General features: G+C 42.4%; 1 protein-coding gene across 2 annotated transcripts; it reads left to right on the plus strand.

Annotated features, from left to right (window-relative positions):
• Nucleotides 1-3,692: 3,692 nt before the first annotated feature.
• Nucleotides 3,693-18,208, plus strand: zyx (zyxin). Of its 2 annotated transcripts, none has more exons than XM_070835875.1 (10): nucleotides 3,693-3,923; nucleotides 10,199-10,434; nucleotides 11,294-11,556; nucleotides 12,274-12,369; nucleotides 13,205-13,777; nucleotides 14,129-14,270; nucleotides 14,624-14,793; nucleotides 15,010-15,188; nucleotides 15,738-15,858; nucleotides 15,961-18,208. In XM_070835875.1, exons 2-10 carry the CDS (start codon nucleotides 10,212-10,214, stop codon nucleotides 16,072-16,074), a joined length of 1,881 nt encoding a protein of 626 aa, XP_070691976.1. In that variant the 5' UTR covers nucleotides 3,693-3,923; nucleotides 10,199-10,211; the 3' UTR covers nucleotides 16,075-18,208. The 2 variants fall into 2 exon arrangements, with proteins under 2 accessions (XP_070691976.1, XP_070691977.1); XM_070835876.1 differs by lacking the exon at nucleotides 3,693-3,923 and adding an exon at nucleotides 4,317-4,467.
• The last annotated feature ends 121 nt before the right edge of the window (nucleotides 18,209-18,329 follow it).

Below are 18,329 nucleotides of genomic sequence, written 5' to 3' on the forward strand. Positions count from 1 at the left end.
TGCGTGTGTGTGTGCACTCCAGCAAACCTTGCGTATGAGGAGTTCCCAATTCTCCTCTATTATTTACAATTCTCTTTCCTTTTCTCCTGCAATTACCCTACATTCCCTCTCGCTCCAGCCCTCCTCGTCTAGCCCACCGCCACTGCCGCACTGTTTATCCCCAGTGATGCTTCAGTGTCCACCTTACTTCTCATGTGTCCATACCCCTCAACCAGCCTCTCACAGTCATGTCAGTGTGGGTTTCCACTTCACACACTCTTTATCGCATCTCTCGCTGATGTGGATTTGCTTGCCGTCCGAGATACTGGGGGAATCTTCCTCCCTCAAGGCATTTTAGTCTAGTCTGGGCTGGTCAGGCCACAGTAATGTGTATCACTCTGACACCTGCTGGGGAAACTGGCACACTGCAGTCTAACACTGGCTTTGAATGGAAGCCAGTTTGGCAGCAGAGACATTTTTCCTCTGGGTGGTGAGTGATGAGACCATGTTCTGTCACAAGTATGCAGATTTTCATCCTGCCTTACGTGCGCATGGAATTTCTGCTGGATGACTTAATGTTTTTTGTCTTAAGGGCACTACTATCTACCTTCTACCTCCACTGCAGGCTACAGTTAATGTTTATAGTGTATGGGAGTAGATATGTGCATTTTCAATTTTATCTCAAAGCTACATAAATCCAAACCTAAATTATCAGAGATGTGCTTTAGATGTGGAATTCTGGAAAACTCATAAGAATGAACACATTACTTGGTTTATTGTGGAATGGTTGGGAATATAGGACTTTATCTAAAATAATATCAAAGACTCAACGATTTTTTTTTTTTTTTAAATGTCATGTGTAGCCAGAAAGAGACGAAAGACGTCTGACTCCCTTCTCTCTACAGCGAAATATTTTTTTTAAAGGAACGGCTGTGTTCCTGCTGAAAAGATCATATATAGTCTTAGGAAGGCATGGACGACCCTCTGAAAAATTTGGCAGCCTTATATGGATAACACAGACGTGCCTATATCGGTGGTGGAACTGTTACCTTTGTGTATGGCGGCCTGGAGCAGCGTATGTTTGTTTGTTTGTTCGGTGCATGTTATCACACAAAAAAAAGATTTGTCCTCACATATTATATAAAGAGAGGAAAAGTGGAAAAACAATACAAAGTTATCATTTCTAAGTGCTCAGATTGAATATAAAATAAACGTAGATTCTGTCATATCTCAAATGGCTTCCTATTCGCCCTTTGAGTGTTGTGAGAAAATTTGTGTGTGTGTGCAGAAAGAAAGGGAGAAAAACAGAGAGAGAGAGAGAGAGAGAGAGAGAGAGAGAGAGAGAGAGAGAGAGAGAGAGAGAGAGACTATGCCTCTGTACATATCGGAAACGATCCAAGATTAGGATATCAACTGTGAGCACTGAGGTATTATGAGCAGGTACTGAGTCACATGAGCAGTGGGAGGTGGAGAGGGTGGAGCGGAAAGAAAGATGGGAAGGGAAATAAAAGTGCAGCGTGTGGAGGACAGACTGAGAAATTGAGGTATTGGGGGACAAAAGTGGTGGAAAAAAATGCAGCACCAAAAAGAGGGGGAGAGGAAACATTCATGCCAGGTTTTGGCTGCAGTCCAGGCTGTCTGGCTCTGATTCAGACGGCCTCTGTTTTTTTTCTCCTTTTTTTGTCTCACCTCCAGACTGACTGGACCCCAGAGCTGCCTTCTCTCTGCCTGATCCAAACTTTCCAAACTACAGTCACCATGGCTCCATCTGATGTTTGCAGCTGGCTGAAAGGGGCACAAGAGCGTTACACGTGTCATTTCAGCTTCCTTACTTCCTTCACAGATCAGACAGACAGCAAACTCATGAATTGGCTGGAATTTGAAACGGCACACAAATGTTGACCTCTACTCGCATGTCACCTGGCTGAGAGACGCCAGCCAGGATGGAGATCGCTTCTGTGGAAATTTCTGAGTGGAAATTCAGTGTTTTTTTTTTATCACAGTGGAAGTGGGGAGAGACTGGAAACATTCCTTTTGGGACAATAGGCTATCAAAGACCCCAATGACCACTCCCTGTAGCTCACAGACATGAATCAGGCAGCAACAGGTTACACAACAGCTACTGCAGAGGCTTGCACATAGGAGAACCTGTCCTTTGATTTCACAACCTCAATTTAATGCAGCTGTGCTGGTTCTCAACCTGAATATCATATGGTGATCTGTGAGTGGGTGGCAATCTGAAACCAAGATGAAAACACAGTTGAAAAGGGTCAGAATAAAAGGTGCACTCTTGATGTTCACTGAAAAGACATGTATTCTAAAAATGTTCTTTAATGTCTGCGCCTGTAGCAAAGACAAGACATAAAAACACTTTTGCCAGTTGGGTGAGATGACAGCAATAGTTTCCAATGCTGGTTTGCATCTTTCAGGATTATTTAGAAATATGTTGAACACAGACAGGGCTGTAACTAATGATTATTTTCATTATTAACCAAAAGATTTTCAGTTTTCTATCACACAAGACAAATAAATGCAGAAAATTCTCATAATGGATAAGCTGGCAATCTTGCTTACAAACTGCCTTTAATCATTGATTTGTTATTAAAATAGTTGATTATGTGTTGGACTAATAATTTAATCATCTATTCATTTAAGCACAGAATAAAGCATTAGTAATGCAAAAGTGAGCCTTGATTAAAGTAAAATCTTGAATTCTTGACTAGATTTGCATTAGGAGGTGAAATGGTCTCACTCAGTTGCCACTTTTTACATGTTGTGGTAGATTAAATTGTAAAATAAAACATTTCTGAAAATATTAACGTACTAATGATAATAGCAGTAATAATAAATGTCAAAATAATGTTTCAATTGATGTCAAAATAATATACATGTTATGAGAGATTTCTTGTTTGTATAAGCAATGATGATATCTAGACTCAAAGGTGTGGGCTACATGAGTCGCCAAGGGTCTGAGGTGTGTGTGTGTGTGAGTGTGAGTGTGGTGCGTCTGTGTGGGTGACACATTAAAAGGATATTAAGTCATCGATGTGGTTGATGTGCAGGATGGGAGGTGTCATTTAACACCAGTAGCGTCAGACTGAACAACACAAAGACTTGAGAAAGAGCCATAAAAAGTACTTACACTCTGTAATCAAGTGTACTAATCGTGTACAGAGAAGCAGTCTGAGTCTTTGCATGTTTACTGCCTGAGTGCAAAGCAAATAACGATGTGGCAGCGAACTTGGCAGCAGACAGAATAATGCCTTTACAATCTGATTCTGAGCTTTGCCTGTTGAGGCAAGTGAAAGAAAGGCATAAAATCAGTTTTATGTTTTTTTTTTCTGACAGTAAATAAAGCTAAAATAGGCAACTTATTCCACAGCAAAGCCCCCTTTGAGCAGACTTTCTTCAGCCGTTGTATCTCCTCGTGTTTAAAACCCTGACCGCTTTTAGTGTCTGTGTCTAATCAAGCCTCTAGCCCCATTATCTCTCCCTCCCTCTCGCTCCCTCATTCCCTCAGTCTGACCTTACAAGGAGAGGCAACAGGGTTGATGTCATTGACTGAAGAATGCTGCAAGAATTTAGAGAGAAAAGAGAGCAGGAGGAGGAGTGGTCTGACTGGACACTTTATGAACACACATACACACACACACACACACAAAGAGAGAGAGAGAGAGAGAGAGAGAGAGAGAGGTGCTGTTTACATAGTAATACACAAGTCCTGAGCCAAAGTCAGACGAGAAAGAACTTGTTTGGAGGGATGGTGTCATTCCTTTTCCAGACTGAGAAGCACAGGGGGAGGGTCTAATAGCTGGAAAGGGGAAGAGAGAAAGAGAAGTTACCATTACAGTCAACTCTTACTCAGCCTGGACCAAGAGAAAAAGAAGAACAAAAGGAAGAGGGGGAAGGAAAAGGGAGATTCACATTGCAGCTGTATTAACAGGGTAAGTGAATGCATTTGCTCTTGGTGATCAGGGTAATAGTTGCCATGTGTTACTGTTTTTTGGAAGCAGACTGCAGGTTACCTAATAAGGTAAAGTGTTTACTCAGTGCAAGTGTGACGGCAGCACAGATTTGCTGGTTATTCAGTGGGTGCTGCTGTTATCGCCACAGGTAATGGCATCTCTGTGGAGTTACTACTAGTGTGGATCTGACATGTGGCGGCTATTTATATGACATAAAAAACTATTGCAGACCGTGGTTGAAAGATACCTCTCGGTGGGCGGTGTCTCCCTGGCTGAGTCGTGGTTTAGTGAGTGGGAATAAATCCCCCAGAGCGTGCCGTGGGTTTTTACACCAGCTGATGTCCACCGACGATAAGGAACGCGCTATGCGGAAGCTCCAACAGGAAGTCCGGCTGAAAAGTTGACCGAGCTAGCTAGCTAGCTAGTAATGCAGCTGTGAGCGTTCACGCACTCCGCAGAGTAGCAAAACCATTAAACCTCATGTCAGCGCAGTTAGGAGAGGCCGTGTACTTTGGCACATGAGGTAAGAGAAACATGGGGCGGCGTTAGCCCGGTTTGTCCACAGAAACAGCCTGACCACAGCGTGTGGCGCTAGCAGAGGTGCGGGTGTGTGTGTGTGTGTGTGTCCGGGCGGCTAACGTTACCGCCACCGGAGGTGTGAGTGATGATGAGGCAGACAGGTTAACATTTGTCACAGGGCTACAGGTGAGTGGCAGCTGTCATTGACCCGTCGGTGAGTCTAAATTAATGACCTGGTGGACTAAGACAAGCTAACGTTGTCGGCCGTCACGTACTCTGAATACTATGTAGGCTAACCGACTGTCAGCTAGCTAGTTTATAGTGTTTCATCCTAGCAGAAACCTTCATCACCCCCCCTTGTTCTGTTTATTGTTGGTTAGTGATGAAACCCATTCATGCCAGCTGTCAAAGCCATTGCTGACCCTGTCTAATCAATGGGGTGCAGAGGTGGGTGGAGCACTAGTGTAGGTTACAGTGTGGTTAACGCCTATTTATTGATGGTGCCTGGTAAATAGAAAGCTGCTCTCAGGTGATACGACTTACTGTGTTACTGTTTTGTTGTGCCCATGTGGAGGAGGTATTACTCTTTCGAGTATATCTAGCTGGTTGTCTTCGTGTCATGTCCTGTAACAGAGGTTGCAAAGAGATGAGAGACGGCTCTGTGCACTAATGGGGATGTTGGTAGAGTACATGAGGATTATGGCCATTTTAGTTAGGAATTGCTACAAGTTGGAGAATGTGAAAATCCTGTGCTTATCAGTGTTTGTGCCAATGCCTCTCTAATTTGCCCGTTCACTGGCTAGATAGGAGGGGAGCTTCAACCCAAGGCCACAGTAAACGTGCTTAAGAATAACTTGGAGCACAAGAGGCCTCTTGGTTTGGTCAGCCTGAGGTTATTTGTGGTGGTGCTGTGTTAGAAGACTGGAATTATGGTCGCTGACGCCTCCGTAAATTGTCGAGGCAAATGAAAATCTGTGAATGAAGATGATCTATGAATGGCTTTAAAACACCCTTTACGATAAGGATGACGAAGAATCCTCCTTAATTGCAGGCTCTGTGAGTCTCCTTTCCCCTCCCTTTGCCCTAAATCACTGCATGTCTGGCTCTTTGATTATGTCTCTCTCTGTCTTGTGACTCTCATTTGGCCAACATCATTCAACTTTATGTCACGGCGAGCGGATAAGGCTGTTTGGGTGAGATCTTGACACGGAGCCTGTTGGCTGATGTTATTACCAGCTTGGACATGCTGCCTGTTCAATCAGCCATCTAACTGTAGTCTGAGTGGGAGCAAAACACTGGTGCTCAATGCATGTCCAGTGACCTGTAAGATTGGACTCAAAAGGGTTGTTTGTCCCCGCATTAGTGACCCCCGGCCTAGACACGCTTTCCTAGAAACTGGGTGTGCTATTAACATCTGAACAATAGAGACTTTCATCAACAACACACTAGTCAGTGATACAATGACTGTCCAGACATGGAAGGAGTTTGGCTCTGACAGGAAACCAGGTTGTCTTTAGGTTAGCTGTTAGGGTACTTAAACTTTGTTTTTTTCTTATTTCTTTTTATAGTTATTATCTCTCATTATTATTTTGCCAACAATGGATAATTAGCTGGCAAAGCAGGAATGAGCCTATTACTGATTTGGGACATTTACTACTTATCAGAGTTGTTCTCCTTTGGGAGGACAACTGTAACAAAAAAAGTTTTTATATTACGTAGCTGTTTATGACAAAGAAGACTTAAGTGCAGTGCGTCATGCTACACTTCCATATATGACCTTTTAAAAGCAGGAGCACAGTATATAAACCAAATTTAGTTCCTCCGTAACCACAAAGTAATGAGCCACTGCTGAGTTAAACACTTTTCCTTTGAAAAGTGTGGTAAAGTCCTCCTCATCAGCTACTGCATCACGTAGTCTTTGCCTTTAGAGACAAGGGCGTTCATGTGAAACTTATCAGCACTGACACCAAGCACAAAAATAAAATAAAGTGTGCCACAGAACGAGCTTAGTTCTCCTCTTGTTTGTTTGCATGGTTTTGTTGTTCATATGGGACTTAAAGTGCTGAGTCTCAGGTCTACACCCATGCTGGTTTTATATCCTTCAAGGTAGTTGGGCTGATTACATTCACTTTCTGTCCCATGTGTAAATCTGTCCGTGATAAGATGTAATGAAAACCAACTGGGCTGTGGTACCCAAACCAGGGTTCAGGACCAATTTGTTTTACCCTGTAAAAGCTGTCTAGCCATGTTGAGTTTATACAAAGTTCAAAAGCTAGAGTACAGTATGTGATTTATGTTTGGGGCCCTATCAGAAGGCTAGACAATGCCACTGTCCATCACAGCTGTAAAGGAAAATGATTAAACACAGTCCCCAAGTGATGTCATTCAGTTCAAGTGGTGGGTGAGAGATGAATGATGAGGACTGAGGAAAGCACAAGAATAAAAGAGATAAAAATGGTTATGGTCTGCTGCAGAACACATATCTACACATCAGACTGAGAGAGTGAGCCTGAGTGACTTTATACAAGCACTCAGTCCTCATTCAGGGAGTAAAAAAATGACAAAGAGGAAAACGGCAAAGATACAAAGAACAAGAGGCTGAATGGAGGGAAACGCAAAAAAGGTGATGTCATTGAGTTGTGGTGCCAAAAATGTTCCTCAGCCGAGGGTCTCTCCCATCTCAAGGATCAGGTTTCAAGATAGATTTGCAGTAGGACGGCTGAAGCTGATCTCATCGTATTAAAGCCCTTAGGACCATATGAAGGAACAGATGGAACCTGACCACAAGTTATCATCACTGTTGAATAATTGAGAGGGCTATATGGTCTCTTCTGTAGTTTAAGTACAGCAATGAACAGACTAAATCACAGTCTGCACACACACCCTTGTCAAGCACTCCTTTTTCAAAGCCGTTACAGATCCAAGCGTTCTGTTTCAAGTACTCTGTTCATATTCAGACGTGCAAGCCTTATTCAAAGCCAAGGGCTTTATCTTGACTGTAACCAGTCAATCTGTTTTTGAATTAAGTGTCCACTCCGTTCAAGTTGAAGTAGGCCTTGATTCTAGGTTAATGAGTAGCCAGCTCTCTCTCTTTTTCCTTTGGTTTGTTATTTTATCTTTCCAGTGGTGCAAACTGCTCTGCAAACATTGCCTGTGTGCTTGCAGAAAGTTGGCAACCAGAGCAGTTTGTATCTCCATTAGAGTCTGACCATCTCCCCATATTGATTCATGCTGCAACGCTCTGAATTATTTACGTGGAGTGAAGCAGAGCTAAGACTGTGTAGGCTGATGTTTTTGTAACTCCACACAAAGGACAGCAACATCTGAGAATGAGTCTCATGTCATTAGTTAGTTTTTTCCACTGGTTGTTCAATCAATAATGCTGTTGTAGTTTGATGGATCATCAGGAATTAATTTCCCCAGTCAAACTATGGTCTAGCTAGATCGGACAACTGTAACAAAAAAATAAGAATTTTAACAGTTATTTGTCTAAAACTATATATACTATCTCATAAAAATGCATATACACAACAAAATTATATATTCTGACAAATTATGTGGTTAAAGTGGTGTATCGCCAGTAGGTTTAATACATCAGCAACTGATAATGGGATATCTTAGATTATCTAATGACACAGTGAAACAGTTGACACTTCCACATGCCCGATGGGCATACTGTATATGGTTAAAATCAGTAAATGCAGACATAAAGGAAGCTGAGCCAAAAAGCAGAAGAGAGATGGCTGCACTTTCACATCAGAGGAGCAAGTTATCTCACGAGCACTAGAGACACTTTCATGAGTTCTTAAGAGCTTGTTGTCTTGTCAGAACTTGAAGTGTTGCCTGTTCATCGCAACGAAGTGGAATGAGGATGAATACCTCAAGTTTTCCTGGCTAGTTTAGCGTTCACTGTCAGCTAGGCCCAGTCTGCATACCACTAATCATTCTTAAGGCAATGTCAGACTTGATCTCTCCCTGGAAAGGTTGTTTTACCAAATGCAAACTCAATTAGATCTAAATGGTGAAAACCACTCTACATTTTAACCCACAGTGTAAACAAAGTTTTCTGTGGCTTTTGGAGAGGTCTAGTTGAAACTGCTCAGAATTACGTGGGCAGGGGAAGGGAAAATATGAATGTAACAACTTTTTAAAAGGGGAATATACCGTAGGTTTGTTTGTTCACTGGAAAATGTTATCTCCAGATTACCACCTGTGACTCATTCTGTTACAAGTTATGTGCTGTGGTTGTATGACTTTTATCTTTAACAACCTGTCATAAGCTTAATACATAGTCACAATACTGGTGTATTAATCATTGCCACAGTTGTAACTGCAATTAACTATTTCAGCGCTTCTGGGTAGAATAGTTTGTGAAGCAGCAACAGGGTGCGAGTTAAGACGGCCAGTGTGTGTGTGCAAATGTGTGAGTGTGTGTTGGTGAAGGGGGTCCGTTAGAACAACCATGCTTTTGACTAAAGGTTGTGTTTGGGGCCCGTGGCCTTCAGGGAAATGTGTCTAGGCTTTCCGAGGAATCTCGATAGACACTGAGGTAACGTCAACATTTGTTTAACCACCAGCATGCGCGAGGTAAATATTTGAGTTCACCCTCTTTTTGACGCACCTCACATGAAAATGTTATAGTAGTTGCTATCGTCCCTGCTTCAAACACCTGTCCTTCTTTCTAAACGTGCTATCGTCGTGTTTTTATGCCGCTGTAAACAGCCATGTGTTAGATATTTTAAATTATCGCTGGGAGTGCCACCATGTCTGCTCTGTATACATGGCCTGAGGAATGTTTCACATACTTTTCTCTCACTGCACTGTAGACCATTTGCCAAAGCTTTTGTATTTAAAGAGTAACTCTGGATTTGCAGAATGCCTAGAGGTTGTTCTTTTTTTTTTATTGCAATTTCACTAAATTCAGAAATAGTCCAAGTCCAAACTACATTTTAAGATGCAGTGCAAGCCACAATAAACCTACATTTTAATTAGTTTTGCTAAGACTTTAGGGGTCCCAGTCCCAGCTGTGTCCCAGTTGTAAAGTAAACAATAGGTACCAATCTGCAAAGTGTACTCTTTTGGCAGTTAATATGAAAGAAGTCAGTGTTTTATACTAACAGGAAATGCTAAACAATATGTACAGACGGAATCAATCAAACTACTGCCAATTCTAAAGTTGGGAACTTGTCGGAGTGGGACAAAAAAAAGCTGTATTCCTCTATTTTTTGAGTCAGTCCTGCAACAATCTCATCATTTTTAATTACCATAATTAGCTATTTCAGTTAGCTCCCCCATTTTCACTTTGTATTGCACTGAAGGAAAACACCATTCTCAAAAATGAAGAAAATTTAGTCTGGCATCTCTGAGTATGGTTCATTTAGCCTCTTTTTCAATGTAAAAGCACCACATACTCAAAATGTGGTTGCAATCAGCATTTAGTTTGGAATTGTGTCAGGCCAAATGTTTTGTTGATGTGTCATCACCACTAATTCTCCAGCAAAAGGCCCGACGTGTTAACGCTGCCAGGGAATGTCAGCCCTTTGACTCCAGTCAGCTGATTAATGATGGTTTTATTATGTGGGGCGCGAGAGTGAGATTCCTGACACTGGAGTTTTTTGAGCTTCACTGCAACCGGTTTTATACCTTACTGTTATAAAAGCACTCGTATAAGAATAATTGCTGTCCTGTACGGCTTCTTAACTGTTGTCCATAATGATTCTCGTGTTCATCCTTAGATAACTACACAAAATGGAGGACTCCAGCAGCAGCAAGCCGTTCATGGTGACATCCTCTCTTAACTTCAAAGTCACCACCCCGTCCTTCTACAACCAGCCAAAGAAGTTTGCCTCTGTAGCACCACCACGGCCCAAAAGTCTGACACCTCCCTCAGCTCCATCACCGACACCAGTAGGCACAGCTGTGATTGGTCGAGTGGGGGATCTGCCTCCGCCGCCCCCTTCGCTCTGCGACGGTATTTGCATCATTTATGCATTTTTCAGAACCATCTTTCTGACTATCTTAAGTTATATCCACTCAGTCAGCAGCCCTCCCCTATCCCACCCCTGCTGCTTTTTACGCTACAGCATGCAGAGCTTCACAGTTGAGTATGTAATAGAGCACATCAGCTGTGTGGTGTTGTCACTTTAATGAGTTTACTCCAAGACGTTACTTATCCTCAACAAATTAAAGCCCCCCTGTGGAGTTTTTGACCACTAGAGGTGCTACTGAGGAAAGTTTTTCTGTTGCACACATGCATGAGGACACACAGTTCACATTCCAGCCGCTGGTTGCACAGCATTCTGATCGAATATCGATGGCGGTCGCCTCGTGCAAAGAGGCGTAGCAATGCACTTTCAGAGGCTGTGAAGAGGAACACTGCCAGCAAGCAAACATGGATGTCAACAATTTCCAAATGTTTCCAATCTGAAATGCATTCAGCATGTTTGTTAAACCTCAGGGATCTCACAGTGTGTTTTGGTATGAAACCGAATCTAAACAAACATTTTCTCTGTTTACAAGAAAGCTCCACAGGCTTACTTAGATGCAGGAAAACACTGATCGGGATACACAGATCTGCAAGGCAGGATTTGGTTTCAAATTTTCAGTAGACATGAGGCCGTCAGCTAAAGGTCATCAGATACTTCTCAAACGGGCCAAATCTTCCTCACAATTTTGTTTTCTGTTTTCATTGTCCTGCTGATGTTAACTCACTCAGTATATCTGATAAATAATTCACAGTGAACATTGAATTGGATGGTTGGTACAAACTGAGTATAGAGCTACCATTCTGTCACAGCTTGTAACCAATCAACCCTCCTCATTTCTGTCAGACTTCCCACCCCCCCCTCCTCCTCCTCCACTGGATGATGATTTGCCAGCCCCTCCCCCCGAATGCCAAGCCACACCCACTGCCTCTGACGCCCCCCCTCCCGCCTTCCCCGCTCCACCTCCAGTGGCAGACGACCTGCCCCTCCCGGCTCCCCCTGAGGAGAGTGCCTGTCCGCCCACCTGCCCCTCTCCCCCTCCTCCCCCACCCCCTCCACCTCTCCCCACTTCCGGTACCAGTATTCCCAGTGCTGCTGGGAACCCACAGGTGAGTCATGATGGTATCCTGTTTGCATGTTTCTTCTTTTCACTGCATGTAACATCATTTCAGTATAATTTGATAATCGGTGAGGGCACTGGAGGACGTAGTGAGTCCTCAGTGTGTGTTGGCAGCAAATACTGTCTTTTGAGAGTTTGCCACAAATTACATTAACATTAGTCTGGGGTAAATCCCCCAGTTTTGGGCTTCCAATAAGATTATTGCCCATTCATATGACCTGCAACTAAAGGTTTATTGCAGCTGGTGTGTCAGACTAAAAAGACATTGATATATGGAATTAGACGTTACAACGTACAAAATGAGGAGTACAAAATAGTATAGTATAACTCAAGTTAAAATTAGAAAAGAGCTTATGCTAAATTCTTCTCAGCAAACAATTAGTATAACAGTTAGTATTTTCTTTCATTTAACCAGGAATTGTTTTTAATGTATTTATTCATTGTCATCATTAATCACTTCATTATGTGTCTCTGTTTGTCATTTATTTGTTGATTCTGGGTTTTCCATCCCTGTAAATGTTTCTGTAGCTGCAAGCACATTTCATTCTGTATTGTAGATAACATAAAGGAATAGATATCTAAACATAACTTAACAGTTTTTCAACGTCATCCACTTTCATCCCCCTTTGCTTCATTTTGATGACTTTATTTCTGTACGCAAATGTACCTTGTATGCTTATTTCCCCATTTTGTCTTCCCCTGTCAGAGGCTGATGGAGAAGCAGACTAGCTTTGATAAACAGCTTGACTCTCTAACTGACTTGCTGTCTGAGATGGAGACCAGGGGACCTTTCAACCCCAAGGTACAAAGGATGGAGGGATGGGGAATACATTGTAACAAACACAAGCCAGTAGGACACAGATAGAAAAGAAGCTGATGAGCAGATGAGAGGGAAAATGACAGCAGGCACTGACTCACACAGGCCTCACTGTAGAAAAAGAAAATGAGTCACAGAGGGAAGAAAAGACAAAAAAAGCAAGACCGGTAGGTCACTGGAAATAGTTTGGAGAGATGCCAGGTTAATTCCATTAGTCTCTCTTCATCTGTTCAGGTTGAAAGCTCGTGATAAAGTGAACTGCACGTTCAGCACAACAGACCGGTTGAGAGAAAACATAAAGTCAGGTTGCTGGTGATTCACACTGAGAGAGGGGACACTTGCAGAGTGATGCACGCAGAATTGAGTTGAGAGCATGAGAGTGTGATGAAGCCAAAGTGTGCTGCCAGAGACCCAGTGAGAGGGCCATAAATGGAGAGTGTTTTTATCCAACTGGGAGGTACTGGATCAGGGCAGAATAATGTTGGCTCAAAACCACAAAATAAATGTCAGAAAGATGAAGCACTTCTGATAAGCTCAAACTGTGCAGTACTTCCAGTGTTTACTTTAATCAAAGTACCTCATTCAGTACAATAATGGTGTCTGCTTGCAGCATTGCAGCGTGCAATGGTTCACACTAGATATTAACGTCTCTCTGTTGAATTATAGTTAATGGTAAATGGAAGTTTTATGTTGCTGTTGAAAATGAATGCTTGTATAGAATAGGCTCACATTGAGTTCACTTCTTTTTGTGTGCTTTGTTTTACGGAAAAGAATCTGTGAAGAGATTGTTTTATTGTTGGTGTCGTTGCTTTATCCACAGGTACCGAGCCAGTATTCTTCAGCACCAGCACCAAGGCCTGCAGCTCCTCCCCCGACTGCTCCTAAACCAGCTCTCTCCTTCCTCCCTCCCCCTGAGATGGGAGACCGCCCGCCTCCAGCACCCTGGGCAGAAGAACTCAAGGCCAGAACGAACCGACAAGCCAGTCACAACTCGTCACCTAACTCTGCTGCTCAGCCGTTTGCCAAGGCCCCGGCTGTGGCTCCCAAGTCTGGTTTCGGGGTGAGAACGGCAACATCATCATCCTCCCTGGCACAAAAACTGAACCAGAACCTGAACCAGCCCACCAGTCCAATCGGTGGTGCACCAAAACCTTCCCCTCCCTCTGCCACCAGCTCTTTCCCCCCAGCTCCCAAAGCTCCCCCCGCACCTCCTACTCCACCAAACAACATGGCGGCTGACCCGGCCCCTAATCACATAAAAAGTTCTCCCTTTGCCAGTCCGATGAATGCAAACCAAAACTCTCCTGCTCCTGTGCCTCCTCCTCAACCCAAGATGATGGCATCTCCCCACTCCTCTTTTAGCCAACCAGCGAAAAGTCCACCTGCATCAATGGTATGTTCCAGCTTTACTTTGGTTACTTAAAGTCTTTGCGTTGTATGTACCGTAGAGAGGTACAGGAAGTACAAATAATTTAGTTTCTAGCCAAGACATCAGAATTATGCATTCCTAGACCTACACTAACAGTGTTTTCAAAGGTAAACTGCTCAATCGGATATAAAATGCTCTACAAGGCATGTTGTAAGAAAGATGATGTAAATAATGTATATGTTTGTACTAATGTGTGTGTGTGTGTGTGTGTGTGTGTGTGTGTGTGTGTGTGTGTGTGTGTGTGTGTGTGTGTGTGTGTGTGTGTGTGTGTGTGTGTGTGTGTGTGTGTGTGTGTGTGTGTGCATATACGAGCAGCCATCACCCCCTGGTCCAGTTGCTATCCCAGGTGGAGGTGTTCCCCTGAATATGAGGGAAGTGGAGGAGCTGGAGAGAATGACCAAGGACTTCATTAAAGACATGGACACACATGCGCCCGTCATCACCTCCCCTCCTACAGGTATACACACACACACGCACACACACACGCACACACACGCACACACACACACACACACACACACACACAGTGGTGGCTGGACTATTCATGATGGAAATGACATGGAAATGAATAATGTGAGAAGCATTTTGCAGCTATTTTTGGTTGCTTACAAAATGGAAAACATTTATGGATATTAAAGTGAATTAGCAGTTCATTCTTGTATTTATGTGCAGCTGTAGTGTTTCAAATTCTTTCCTCCGTATCTACTACACATGACCATTGGAGACCATTAAGCAGCATGCTTTGTACGAAACTTGTGTGTCTTACATTTTTCAACCTTCTTCTTCTCTGCCTCCTGCTCCCCATTTCAGAGGTCTGTGGGAAGTGTGGCGAGGCTCTGTCCCGTACCCAGCCAGCAGTGAGGGCCATGGATAAACTCTTCCACTCCAACTGCTTCTGTTGCATGAGCTGTCACCGCCCCCTGCAGGGCATGCAGTTCTATGACAGGGATGGCTCACCTCAGTGTGAGGACTGCTACATGGTGAGGAAACACACAGATTGTTGCTGTCTCTGATTTGTTTTAGTATTTTAACTGTCACTGTAGCTACAACTCACAGTTTGGCAGTTTTATGTGTTTAGAATGTGCTAAATAATGTTGACATAGCGAACATACCATCTCCCAGAGGGCTTCCAGTTTATTAACTGGTTTCATGTCTCCATCTCAGTTACATCTCATGTTCCTTCTGCTCCTCCTCAGAATTCCCTGGCGGTGTGTTCCCGATGTGGGGAGAAGATCACAGACCGCGTGCTGAAGGCGGTGGGCCAGTGTTTCCACTCCCACTGTTTCCGCTGCAGCACCTGCTCCTGCGTACTTGAGGGAGCGCCCTTCATCACTGATGACAACAACAACCCCTACTGTGTCCAGGATTACCACAGGTAGCTACTGGCTTTTGATTCCTCACTGATTAACCTAACAGAATGTTACATCTCTATTTATTTATGTATTATGAGTTTGCAATTATTAGTTTGCAATTTGTGATAAAATACCAATACCGTACAATGTGGGAGGCGGGCTGGGACAAAATGTCTTCCCCAGTTTTACCACTTTTACCTACATAATTTCTCAGCACAAGGAAGCATTAGCTGTCCAAGCATGTGTTTTTTTTATCCATTTATATGGCTCCATTCATCCTAACTATGAGGATTACTGAAAAGAGAGCTGGTGCTGCCAGAAAGAGGCAGGACAACAACACTTCTTCCTCACTTGATTTGAACTGAAACTTGTTTCTCTGTCTGCTTCTGATAAAAAGCTCACACAGCATGCTAAACTGTAGATAACATGATTGGGTTTAACAAAGTTAATAAATCCTTCACTACAAATAGTTGACAGGCCCAGAAGCAAAAAATTAGATTTATTAGAATATATTACGTTTGGTCGTCCTTTGATGCCATCAGGTAACATTCAGCTTTCCACCTCTATTCCAGGCGTTTCTCCCCCCTGTGTGTGAGCTGTAATGAACCCATTATCCCAGCCCCAGGCAGTGAGGAGACAGTCAGAGTTGTGGCTCTCGACAAGAACTTCCACCTTAAGTGTTACCGTTGTGAGGTAAGAAATTTACCAAAATTTATGAAAATATACATGGAGATTATAATAAACACTCAAAAGTAACAAAACGCTAATAAATAAACGTATTTATTTGTTCTGTAGGATTGTACTCGCCCTCTCTCCATAGAAGCTGATGAAAATGGCTGCTATCCATTGGATGGTAGGATCCTGTGTATGAAGTGCCACACCCAGCGAGCCAAGCAAGCTGCGCAGTGATTGGCTGAAGCAGCATCACTCAGATTAACTATGAACCAAATCCAAAAGCACAGGATTCATTCAGCTGCCGTTTTGCCTTTGCAACAGGGCTTTGTTCAGTATATGTGTGCAGGTGTGAGTGTGAATGAGCTGAGTGAAAAGGTATGTTTGCATGCAGATACAGTGTAGTATTCGACGTTTTCGTTCACCTCAGTGCAGAAGTAATGTACTGCATTGAAATAAACTCCCCTCATCTTTTAATCCCAATCTCCAATCTCTCATCCAGCCGCCTTTGTGTACTAGAGGATACTTTTTGTGCCAATTCATGTTTACGCTAAAATTTCCAGCATAACTTGCACAAGAACAGTTTGGTCAAAATAGCAGTCTGATCAATATAAAGTTGCCTTTCTTCGTCTCTCCCCTCAGTATTGTTTGTAGCATAATGTACTGAGATATTTCCATTTTTAGACTTTCACTGGCTGGTCTCCTCCCCTGTGAGCATTGTAACTACACAGAGACAGATTGTTACCATAGGGTGAGGAGTATTAGGGACCTCCCATTTGACCGATTTCACCACTCTGGTTGGCTGTTGGAAGAGCATATCTGTAACACTTTGGCAGTTGTTGTGCCTGCAAGCATGGTCAATGATGCTTTCCTGCCTAAAAAGAGCTTCATATCAGCCAATCTACACAGGTTTTATAGTCATCTAGGGCTAAACGTTGACTGCAAAAAAAAAAAAGATAAAAAACAGTGAATGTTGCTCTTTTTGTGATGTAAATTTGATCATTTCCAGGCATGCCTTGAATTATGCCTTGTTGCGCTCTCTCTCATCTGATCATTCATACTGTATAAGGGCAAGATTAGAACAAAAATCAGACATTTTCTTCTCAGAAGTAGCTTAAGCTGTTTTAAGAGCGTATTTTTAGATGCATGCTTTTTGGATGCACAAATAATGAACAAAGAGACGAGCACAGATTTGCCAAGCACAGATTCCCATCCAGGGATCTCATCATTCAAAAAACAGTGTAGTTATAAGTGAATGAAAACAGGACCTATAATGTGATCGTTGCACAGTTCCATAGTGAAACAAAATAATCTTTTAGTGTCACTTTGACTCTAAAGCCCATGCACATTATTAGTTTAGTTTAAGTAGACGGCATCTGGAAACATATTGGTAGTTTTATGATATGCATTTTCTTGGAATCTCTTGCTTTAAACAATGTAATTTATGGACCTCCTTTTTTTTTTTTTTTTTTTTTCTAAGTATTAAGGTTGATATGTAGATGAGTGACAAAATAACCTGTCCTTACAGCAGGATAATATGTCAGTAGGGTGTTAGCTCTGAGCTTTAGGTAACTGATATTAAAATAGTGACCAAATATTTCAAAGTTGTTGACAAGATTAGGGTTAATAAACATTTGGGATTCAATGTTTTGACATTCATGTATGTTTTTTTTAAATCATCTTTGTGCTTGAGCCCAGTTTTGTGGCCTGGCTCTATTCTATTGTTGCAGTAAATACCACTATTCTTTCCATTATTCCTCTTTTATACTTTAGTCTGTTCATGTCGGTTATCTATTATTTTATTCCTATCTTACTGTACTGTATTTCATTAATAAATGCTTACAATTATTAGGTTTCATTTTAACCTGGAGATGTGCCTTCTCCACTATTGTATTCCAATGTTCCTTTTGAATTGAGCCTGGTTTGCAGCCACAGAAATTCATTCCACATTAGGAAAACAGTTCTTACTTGTGCTTGCATTGAACCTGGTGCAGTATAACACCAGAGTGACTAACATGCCAATAGTTATTCAGCATTGCATGCTTGCTGTGTAGGTGGTGGTGGCATTACTTCTAGTATTAAGTCTTTTGTTTGCACCAATTGCTCCCACTGTTGTGGCCCTGCCTTTGTCATCACTATGTGATATTATACGTATGATGATGCCTTCACAGTTGCATTTATCTTGCGTTTTGTTGTGTTATGTCCTATTGTATTACATGCGGATGCCTTGTCTTTTCATCAAACTTTTTTTTTTTTTTTTTTTTTTTTTTTTATAAATTCCTGTTTGATATGTGTGAATGTGTATATGTTTAAAAAAAATATTTAGCCCCACTCCTCCCCTTTGGCTGTATCAAAAGATAAATAAATGAAATGCTACATAACAAATGCTTGTCTGATTCCTCAACTGTCAGTGGTATAACTTTACAGTTCTGAATACCTACAACACACAAGATGGTGTATGCAATATTAGTGGTAGCTTTAAAACAGCACAT

The sequence above is a fragment of the Pempheris klunzingeri genome, chromosome 8 (genome assembly GCF_042242105.1).
Source record: "Pempheris klunzingeri isolate RE-2024b chromosome 8, fPemKlu1.hap1, whole genome shotgun sequence".
NCBI classification, from domain to species: domain Eukaryota; kingdom Metazoa; phylum Chordata; class Actinopteri; order Acropomatiformes; family Pempheridae; genus Pempheris; species Pempheris klunzingeri.